The sequence below is a fragment of the Rousettus aegyptiacus genome, unplaced genomic scaffold, assembly GCF_014176215.1.
Source record: "Rousettus aegyptiacus isolate mRouAeg1 unplaced genomic scaffold, mRouAeg1.p scaffold_m13_p_1, whole genome shotgun sequence".
NCBI classification, from domain to species: domain Eukaryota; kingdom Metazoa; phylum Chordata; class Mammalia; order Chiroptera; family Pteropodidae; genus Rousettus; species Rousettus aegyptiacus.
In genome coordinates this window covers 169,658,188-169,669,473 of record NW_023416284.1, presented here as the reverse complement: position 1 = coordinate 169,669,473, position 11,286 = coordinate 169,658,188, and the positions used below count along the sequence as shown (strand labels likewise).

The window sequence follows — 11,286 nt, the reverse complement described above, 5'->3', positions numbered from 1 at the left end:
AGAAAAAAGGAACAATTCTCAGGAAAAACCGGCCTGTAAAGAGACTAAAACCAGTCCTTTGTGAATGAAAGGCAGAGGTTTCGCCTAAGATCTGGCCAAGGTTTCAGATGGCGGAAATGAGGGACCTCAGAGAATCAGGGTACAGACTCTTCCTAGGAAACATAAGAATAAGAACAACTTTTCATTGATAGCTGCCAAGGGAAGGCAATCAAGATGTTTCAAGAAAAGACTGCAGAACAATATGCTGGGGATAAATGGAAAGGAGCCATTAGAGTTTGCAGGGGTGGTCTCCGGATGGAAACTTAGTCCATGAAGGTAAATAGCATGAGGACCTAAAACAGGGCGGGTAGGTATCCAGAGATCTCCTACGCCCTCATCTCTGCCCCATTGTTTTTTCTCTCAATGAATTTATACTCTGCTACTATTTTAGTCATTTCTAGATACCCAATTAGCCAGCAGGTCACTGATGCAAAAAGAAAGAGGAAGATGCCACTGACTCATCAATCCACGCTGTGGCCTTACATTGTCTTCTCCCCACCTACCACCCTTCCCTCGAGGTCCTTGGAAGGCAATGGAGCCTTTGTGCACCAGGCTTCAGATGTGTGACAGCCCCTCGTGCCACCCTCTGTCTTTGGACTAAAAGAAACTATAATATTTGGCACTCTATCTCTTAAGCGTTTTGCGTGGATCTGGGGAAGCAATAGCTTCCCTTAGTAGGAGGAAGTACTAGATTTGCCTCCCAGCAGGTTGGAGACTTGGTAGTGGGAGCTGTTCAAGGCCATCAGTCTCGGGATTGAGCAGGGCTTCTCTGCTTGGTCTGCCTCCCTCCACCCACCCTTCTCACCTGGCTTGTCTCTGGAGGAGGTGGTCCTTGCAGCTCTTAGGTCTGGTGTTGGGTCTTCTTCACGTAATAAAATGTGACCCTTGAGTGTGAAGAGGTAAGGATTGGTGACCTGGAAACATCTTCCCATCAGTTGGGTTCAGACGCCATCAATTTGTCAGAGATTGATACCACTTTCTCCTCCCTGGGTGGGACATGGGGGTGGGGGTTATCCTTTTAGGTATATTCTGAGGTTCTTCAGTTGGTCCAAAAAAATTAGATGCCTTCCTATTGGGCCTACTTGAAGGAAGAGCTCCTTCTGAACTTACAAGAGGATTGCTCGATTCTCCTTCCAGTGGCTTCGTGACCCTGGAGCTCGCCACCCTCTCAAGGCCTTGAATGTGTTGCCTGCCGGTCAGAGCTCTCCTCAGTCCTCCTAATCTTTACTTTCATGGTTAGTGCATTTTGCATCTCATTTAAGAAACTCTTCTCTATCCCAAGGTCATACAAATATTCTCCTATATTAATCCTTGGGTAACCTTGTAATTTGTCTCATGTTAGATCTCATATCCACCTGGAATTGATTATGATATACAGTGTGAATTAGGGATCCAATTTCATGTTTGTCCCCACATGGTATACAGTTATCCTAGCTCCATTTATTGGAAAGATCATCTTTTTCCCCGTTTCCCCGCAGTCCACCTCTGTTGCGTTATCAATGACCCATTTGTGCGTGGGCCATTTTATTTTCTCATTGCCAGAATATAGAAATACCCTTACTTTTTTATATTGATTTTGTATCTAACAACCTCCCTTAGCCATTTTAATTAAGTACTATTGAAATTAAATAAATTAATTTCAATTTACTTCTAAGCATTTCGAATGCCTGACCAAGCAAGCATAGGCTCTTCATAAGAAAAACCTTCCAAAGCATGTCCAAGGCTTTTCTAAATCTTAATTTAACTTATAAGTGTGGTAAATTCATTTCTTTTAAATATTAGAATACCACTTACACACTTGCTCACATTCTTCTTTTAATTTAAAAATGGCAGTTAGATGTATAAATAAATGGAATCATGACATTAACCTGTCAGATAGTCTAAAATGCCAGTCTTTTAAATATTACAAACACTTTAAATAACATACATAAATAGATTATTCCTAAACCCAACATAAAAGTGTTTATACTAATGGCATGATTTATCATCTTTGTATTTAATTATCAATCTTCCTCCGATTGAAAAGTCATTCACCTTCTCAATGAAGGAGCTTTAACGTTGAAGGTGACCAGAAGTTCCAATTCAGGAGAATGGAGGTTACTCCCTGGAACAAGCCATTGTTACTAAGTATACAATTTATGACTTTAAGATTACTCACCAGTAAGAAATTTGAGACTAGATGGGGGCCTGGGAGAAGTTTAAGTACAGGGTTATCTTTTCTGAACCACAGGTAGATATCTGAGTCCTTCTGAAAATCATTTCTAAGTTAAGAGTGGCCTCCAAGCCCGAACCCTTCAGGTGGATTTTCTCAACCTGCCTCTCTGAGTTCACGAGGTAAACACTCCAGCCAATAGCCATTCCTTGGGCACACTGCAGGCCAGGGCTGTGCACATATGCAGCGACATCAGCCTTTGGGAGGACAGACCCAGGAATGAAGTCTACATAGGCCCTGGGAGCAGGCTTGGGGCTGTTTGTACTTGAAATTTGTGTTTCAATGCTTAGTCCGTGTGTGTTTGAGCCAGGGTTTGGGGTGAGGGAAAGCATGTCCGCTTGACCCATGGACTTCAGCTCCTGTGAGGGTGCAGCTAGCTAATGGGTGCAGCTAATAGGGACCCAGGGCAAGGCCTACTCTGTCTTGGTCTCGGGACAGAACTGTATGGGACAGAACTGCATGAAAACTAGGATAGAACTGCAGGTACTTGTATCAACCTCTTTAAAGCTATTAAGCCAAATATAAAGATTATCCTAGCAAATTAAGGGACACGAAAGTAGACACGAAAGGGTATGCCAACAGCATGTTGCTATTTTGAGAGCCCCATAGATGAGACTTTAACTGGAGATATTCCTGTAGCTCTGCGGAACGCATCAGTTCCTCGGACAACTGAAGCAGTTAACTCACCAAAACTTATTATTAAAGAAGTCCTCGCAGCCATCATGCTGGAATTTCTTTATAAGAGAGATTTTGAGGCAGACTATCTAGTTGGAAGTGGGGAGACTTGAAACTGCATTTGCACAGCGGTTTACATAAGCCGAAGAAAATGTAAAAAGAACAGGTGGGAAAATGGCACCATTGGTACTTTGCCACAGCTGTGTGTGCCAATCTGTTCCACCCCTAAATTCCTTTTTGGCTTTAAACTACCATAATAAACAAATTAACAGCATGAAAAATATTAGGCTTGCTTCTGTATCATTTTCTTCTGGGACCACAATATGCAACATATCAACACAGATCCTTTGGGGACCTTTAAGTTAAGACACACTCATAGGCAACATATGAAGAAGATATAATGCAAATGAATAAAATCACAAAATACGCATAGAATTTGAAACATGGTTCTGTTTCATGAAAGTAAGTGCAACTTGTGAAAAGTGAAAGAAACCGTACTTTGATGAGGATGACATCACTTCTATACACATACCTATTCTAAAAAGTAGAGATGAAACAACTGCTCTGTGTTGATTTAAAATGGAGAGTCATTGAATCTTCCCTAGGAAACAAACAAACCTTAGACTTGCTCAAATTCACATCAAAGAAAAGCTGTCAGTCAGCTCCTCTACTACAGGTTCACCTGTGACTTTTACTCTGGGTAGACTATAATGAATCACACGTTTAATTATATACCTGAAATATTACGTGGAAGGCAAGTCCCATTCATTTCACTTCTTATTTTTAGATTTTTAATTTGTGATTATGAATGTCCAAAGACCTCGATTGAACTATCTCAGCTCTGAAAAATTGCCCCATGCACTCCTTTAGGGAACTCATTGAAGTGACTCTAAAGCAATTTAGAATATCATACTTTTGTAACGCCTTATCACAGCTCTTTTTTTTCTGGCATTAACTCCATAAGAAAAAATAGTTCCTCCAAAATTCATATCTCTTAGGCTTAGGGTGAAAGATGGTTGTGACTTCAAAGGGGCTTGTTCCAGCTACCGGGGTATCCTTTGAGATTTTGGGTGTCTCCCTGCCCAATCCAATGTAAGAACAAACAATATTCTAATTTAACAATTATTTAAATATTGAGTATTGACAATGAGTAAGTCATTATGCAATATAATGAAGAAAAAAGTTACATATTTCAAAGGTACTTACATTCAAATGAGATATACCATATGTAGCCAGATTATGCCATAATTTATATAATTATTTCTTTATTATTGGCACTAAAGTTGCTCCCAATCCTTTACTCAAAGGGCTATCATGAACACACATTCATTGATTTATTCAATAAATATTAATTTAGTTCCTATTGCTATGTCAATCATCAATCTGAGTGCTGCAAAATTTTGTATTATTGCAGTGAATGGAACATGTACATAATACTTCAAAGTTCCTTTGTGAAATTTCTCCTATAAGAAATCTTTGTTCAAAAATTGCACTGGCTTGCGATTCTATGTTATCACTAAAGAACAGAGCTATTAAATCTCAAATGACAAGTTGTAGAATACATGCCCAGGCAATCATATCTGCCCCACAAGAGATTATTAAAAGGTACAGAACCTTTTATCCTTTTGAAGTATATGCCCAATGAGAGACAAAAGCTTCCAAAAATTGAGAGTTCTAGATCTGCTCAGATATATGAAATCTGTCATGGATGGAAAAAGAAAAGCAGAAGTGGAAGATATTTTTAATCACAGAAAAATAAGATCATGTCTAACAAACTTTTAATAAATTCTCTAGTTTCCACATCATCTAAATTCTACATCACCACTTAATCCAACCAAATATAAAACCCCAAAGTAAAATTTGCAATGAAAACGATGATTGCTTGCTTTTCCCCTAAATTATCAAAGTCTTAGTTTCTTTAAAGATATAGCAAATCAAATTTTTGTCATTGGTATTTCAGTCACAAGGTACCATTCGATTCGTGCTACCGTAATAAGAAATGCAAGACACCTAATTAACAAACGTTCTCAACCACTAGTTAAATACTGTTTTGGCGACCTCTAGTGTGAAACATGGCATTGATACCTGTACAGTATAGAAAATCTTTTTAATATTTTAAAACTTGCTAACAGACAAAAATGTCATCTAAAATAATTCTTCGCCAAAGGAAATATGACTTTAGTTCATTTTAATTTGAAGTTCACATTTTTCTGCAATAATAATAACATTTAAGTATAGCTTCTGGATACAGACTTAACAATAAGAGGGTGGTTGTTTAGAATGTGTTACACCCATGAGATGGAATATTATGCAACTGTAAAACAGGACTAAAAAATGAGGAAGCTCTTTATGTACTCATATGGGATGATCTCCATTATATGTCAAAGAAAACAAAACACAAACAACAAATCGAAGTAGAGAACTACGGTGACCATTTTGCTACCATCTGATTTTAGAAGGGTGAAATATCATATATATTTGCTTATACATCCATTAAAAAGCTCTCTGAATGGACACACAAGAAACGCAGAGCAATGGCCTTGTTGAGAATGGGGGTAGGAAATGGGCAGATGCTGGAAACTGTATTTCTTTGTATACTTTTTTGTTTTGAATGATGCCTTGACTATTCAAAAATATTAAATAACTTTTTTTAAAAAAAGTTGAAGCCAGCAGCACAAGAAAAATAAAACCAGAAAATATTGCCTTGCATTTCCAGACTTAAAAAGTAAACTAGACAATATACAATTTTCTTTCTAAGAATACATATTTTTCTTTTCTTTGTAAATGTTTAACTTTATATCTTTTTTTGCAGTGGAATCTTTTCTTGCACATTTTTTTCTTATTCAGATGCCAAATTTTACGTCAACATTTGATAGTTACATAGGACATAGAAGCAGCTTTACAGACAGGATTGATTTGAGTTATATCTTGGGGCATGAAATAATAACAGCTGTCCTGGCTTGTCTTGGCAACAAGTTCACTGGTTCCAGAACAAAATTCTCTATTGGCAATAAGTGTAAAGAATGTGTGATATTCCTTGCTAGGTCACAATTTAAGACTCATGAGGAATATTTTTTAAGTATACATAGCAGATAGACTACATCTATCAGAAGACATGAAGGACCCATATGGAGAAAATTATATAAGCTTTACTTAAAGTAAAAAAAAAAAAGTAGACATAGATTAATGGGAATATATACTATATCTTAGATGAGAAAATTCAGTAGAGTTAAGATGAAAATTCTCCCCAAATAAGCCTATAAATTCAATATAATTACAGTCAAAATTAAAGCAGGGCTTTTTGGTGCCATCGATGATTATTTAGGGGAATATAGAAAGTACTGTTCAGAGATTTATTTGCATTTTAAAAGTTAATGTTGAATTTATTAAAGTAACAAGTTGAAAAATTGCCTTTTTTCTTAAGCTTTTAAGTTCAGCTTTAAAATCCTAAACTGTAAGTCTAGCAAATTTTCTCAATCACTTTTAAGGAGACTTTAGATAAAATTTAGTTTCTCTCCAAATTTTAACTCTCAAACATTTTAAGCCATACTTACTAATGTAATACATTTCATTTCCCTTGTAAATATTGCAATTGTCTGTCTTAAATAAAATCTTTTCACATATTTAAATTATTTTCACAAATATGATTAATTAAATTTACAAATATATGAGAAGAAACAAATTTTCTTATATGTTCCACAGCTGAATTGTGTCCCCCACAAAATTCATGTGTGAAGTCCTAAGCCCCAGCAACTCAGAATGTCATTGCATTTGGAGATAGAACCTATTAAGAGGTAATTAAGGCAAAATGAGGCTATATGGGTGGACCCTAATCTAACATGACTGATGTCTTTATAAGAAGAGGTTAGGACACAGACACACAGGGAAAATCATGTGAAGACACGGAAGATGGCAATTGGCAAGCCAAGAAGAGAGACCTCAGAATGAAATCCAAACTTGCCATCACCTTAATTTTGACCTTCTAGCCTCCAGAATTGTGAGGAAATACATTTCTACTGTTTAAGCCACATGGCCTGTGGTAGCTTGTTTTGGGAGCCCTAGCAAACTAATACACTTTGGCTTTTATTACATGTAAATGTATTTTCAATTTAGCTCTAAAGACCTCTGAATTTGCGCATTCTCTCATATCCTTATAATCATTCTTAGTGATATAGAAATAGTATTCATTTTCATGGCTTTGTTTGACTACTCAATTACAATTTCCATGAAGCTTTTACTGACAATTCTAAATTTATGTAGAAGAGCAAAGGATCAAGAATAGTTAAAACATTTATGAAAAAAGAAAACTGTATAGGGTTTCACCCTGTCAAATATTAAGACTTATTAATAAAGGTACAATAATTAAGATCTTATATTACTAGTGTGGATATGGACTCAGAAACTGATAGAACAGAATTCTCAGCAACAGACCTATTCATATACAACAGAAGCACCAAAGATGAGTAAGGAAAGGATATACTGTTTAATGAATGATTGGTTATCGCTGGGAACTAGTTACCAATATAGGAAAGTAATTCAAAATTAGATCCCTAAAGCAAAACGAAACAAAACCTCCAGGTGGATTAAAGTTCTAAATATGAAAAACTGAAATTCTAAAACTTTTAGAAGAAAAATGAAGGCCCAGGGTAGAAAAGAGGTTTGCTTCATTTCATTTTTTAAACCAAATGCAAAAGGCACAAACTATAAAGGAAGGCTGATAGATTTTACTACTTTCAACTTAATCTCTGTACAACAGAAGACACAATAAAGAGAGGGTAAAGATGAGCCACAGACTGGAAAAAAATTATTTTCATTGCATTCTAATGGATGAGCTTAGTATCATGTATATATAAAGATCTCTTAAAAATTAGTAAGAAAAAGAAAAACATCCCAATAAGAAAATAGGCAAAGGATATGAATATGAAATTTACAGAAGCAGAAATATATAGGCCAATAAACACATACGATGCTCAGTCTTCCTTGTAAGCAGGGATATGCAAAGTAAAGGCACAATGAAATTCCATTCCACTCACTGAATTTGAAATTTTTTTTAATGTCTGAGGTGGGGTGTGGATCAAAACGAATTTTCATTTTGCTGGTGGGAGAGCCAATTGATATAATCCATTTGGAGAGCAATTTGGTAATACCTAGCAAAGCTTGAAGATACTCATCCCTATAACTCAACAACTTTATACCTATCTATATTCCCCAAAGTCCTTCACATGTATAAGAATATATGTACAAGAATATTTCTTGCAGCATTGTTTCTTATAGTAAAAATGTGAAATTAAATGCCCATTATTGAGAAAATGGACATGTTATGGTATGTTAATGTATACTACACAACAGTAAAAATGCACTAAAGCTACATAAATCAACATGGACACTGGTGGAGGAAAATGCAACTTTCATAACAATACATACAGGGCGTTATATAACGCGTTAGAAGTGCACAACACTAACACCTATTGTTTATGGATGCTCAAACTAGCAGCAATAATAAAAGCAGGCTCATGAATAATTATCTCTAAATTCAAGATAGTATCCTAAAGTGAATAGATTAGGGAGGGAAAAACAGAGGACTTCGTTTATTTCTATAGTTTTCTTTAAAAAAACAAAACAATAAAGTTGAAAACAAAACTAGCAAAATGGCAATATTTGATACATCTAGATAGTGAATTTACAGGTATACCTTAAAACAGCCTCTACATTTTAGGAATTAAATGTTATAACAAAGTTTAAACTAAAGAATAAAACTTTTATTTTCATTTTTGGTATGGGTATTTGATCCCATAGTGAATGTTTGTTTTCTTTTTTAATCTTTTTAAAAATAAAAATTGTATATATTTAAGGTGTGCAAAATGACTTGATATACATAATGAAATAATTACTACATACAGTCAAGGTAATTAACATATCCATCTCCTGCCATAGTATTTTTTTATTTTTGCGTGTGTGGTGAGAGCATCTAAAATCTACATTTAGAAAATTTCCAGTATTTAGCACAATATTAACTCTAGTCTGCAACTTTGTATCGGAATAAAACTATTTTAAAGTTGTCTTTCCCCCAGTAAAGAGTTCTATTTGGCTGTTATACAGTTGTTTATCCATTCATTAAATGTTTCTTGAGAATACAATCTCCGCCAGACTATAAGAATATCATAAAAGAATATGATAAAAGATACCATCGAAAAAGTAAATTTTCTCAAGTCGTTTGTATCCGCATGAGGAACTTGTTAAACCAAAAAACAGGATATAAAGCTATAGTGCAGAAAGTACAAGATGTATAGAGAAGGGATAATTTACATCTCTCTGTATCAGCCAAAGCCGATTTCAAGGAGATGCTTTTGAGCTGACTTAAAGAGTGAAGTGTTTGCCAAGGGTACGAAGGCATTCCAAGCAGAGGGAACAGCTTGTACAAAGAACTGGAGAGGCGAGCAGCACGAAACGTAGAGAAAGTATAGGCTGGGGCGTGCGGGGTGGGGTGAGATTGAAGGGAGGAGATCAAAATATGCTCAAGAGGAAAGGAGGGGCTTGATGTGAGAGCCGGAACGTGCTGGAACTGGTACTGTACATTAGTCACCAGGCAGGAAACGGCGGCCCTGAAAGCGTTGAAATAACTTTCACTCCACACGACTTGTAAAAGACCAGAACTCGCGTCTCCAGACTTGGGGGTGATCTGCCCCTCGTTGTGAAGCGGCTACCGCGCCGCCGCTTTAGTCCCGAAATTAAAAATTACACCTAGTTTATTTTCTCGGTTGCCTGTGGTTCTGTCCTACTTGGGTTGCCTATTTTCTGCCAGCTCCAAGCCGCGCAAGGACCCTACAGTCCCCCATGTAACACTCCCAATTACACCGTCGAAGGCCTCTTAAAAAGCGACGCGGGGTCGCAGAAACCAGGGCGCACGAGGCCTCTGAGACTACAAGTCCCAGCATGCAAAGCTCCCACTTAGGGAAAGAGCCAATGAAATAGACCATCATGCAACGCTCTCTATAAGAGCGGCCGACGGTAGCGTTGCCTAGGCAACTCCAATTCAGCGACAGAACACACTTCCGCTTCCGCCTCGGAGACCGAGAACCGCGAGTCCACGGAGCTTCATCGCCGTGACGCCATTCGCCGGCGACTGCACGGATTTGGAGGCTTCTGTGAAGCGGTTCCTCTGCGGGGTGAAATTCTAGAGCAGCTACCTGTCGTCTGTGGCCTCTGACCTGGGAGCAGCGCGGCAAGCGGCGAGATGACGGACCGCTACACCATTCACAGCCAGCTGGAGCACCTGCAGTCCAAGTACATCGGCACGGGCCACGCCGACACCACCAAGTGGGAGTGGCTGGTGAACCAGCACCGCGACTCTTACTGCTCCTACATGGGCCACTTCGACCTTCTCAACTACTTCGCCATTGCAGAGAATGAAAGCAAAGCGCGAGTCCGCTTCAACTTGATGGAGAAGATGCTGCAGCCTTGTGGACCGCCAGCGGACAAGCCCGAGGAGAACTGAGACCTCCCCACCCCATGTCACCTCTGTGTGAGAGCACCTCTCCCTCCCTGCGTTCGTTATTCCTATTCACCGTCACCCCCCCCCGTGTTCCTGTCCCCGAGTGGGCCGATTCTCTGTGACTCCTGTTTCTCGTGCTTTCGTTGTGCAGAAGTGCTTACCCGGGGCCTCTTGCCTGACCTGCCTTCCTGTGGACCCTTCGGAACACAGCGTTGGGAAACCCTCAGGATCCCTGAGAACTGTGACCGTGGAGATCCTACAGCCAACGAAGGCTAGGGGAGTCGGCACTGGAGTGAGACAGAATTTTGGAGGGTCGTTTTTGGCTAATTGTCATTGTTGTTTTCTCCATAAAGTTTAGAAATTTTTCAGTCTCTTGGTGTGGACTACCTGTGTTCGGGTGGAGGGGTCCCGGGTGGGTTCTGGGGTTTGTGCTTTCGTGGAAGTCGGAACAGGAAACCAGGGTAGGGGAGTGGGCGCGAGGCCGGAGTTCCTTGCCAGACACTTAAATCCTCCCTGCACAGCATTCTAATATTGTCCCCACCCTGCCTTCCTCCAAGAGTCTTTTTCAGGTCCTTAATGCCTTCAGTATTGAGGTTCGTGATCAATGTATCCCACCTCTTTTCTCCCATTCAACAGATCTTTTTGTCATTGCCCTCTCTTCTAAATTGCAACCTCTCTTTCACTAGGGACTTTGTGGACATACCATTAAAAATGACAAGCTGTCAAATGAGGTTTTTCATTCGTTCAGCATTGAACAAATATATGTGGAGCCCTATGTGGTAGACATTTTTTCCATTTTTTCAAGCTTTTGGGGGTGTATTCTGGTGAGGTGGAGGGTAAGACCACAGAAACTGTAGACATAAATAAG

The 11,286-nt window shown here is 38.7% G+C and overlaps 1 protein-coding gene across 1 annotated transcript; it reads left to right on the top strand.

The window, feature by feature from the left end:
• Positions 1-9,986: 9,986 nt before the first annotated feature.
• On the top strand, positions 9,987-10,789 carry SF3B5 (splicing factor 3b subunit 5). Its single transcript, XM_016119584.2, has 2 exons — positions 9,987-10,448; positions 10,570-10,789. The coding sequence occupies exon 1, from the start codon at positions 10,161-10,163 to the stop codon at positions 10,419-10,421; it is 261 nt and encodes an 86-aa protein (XP_015975070.1). The 5' UTR covers positions 9,987-10,160; the 3' UTR covers positions 10,422-10,448; positions 10,570-10,789.
• Positions 10,790-11,286: the final 497 nt, after the last annotated feature.

Coding starts and splice junctions, on each gene's coding strand:
- SF3B5 (XM_016119584.2), top strand. CDS start 10,161: ATGACGGACCGCTACACCATTCACAGCCAGCTGGAGCACCTGCAGTCC.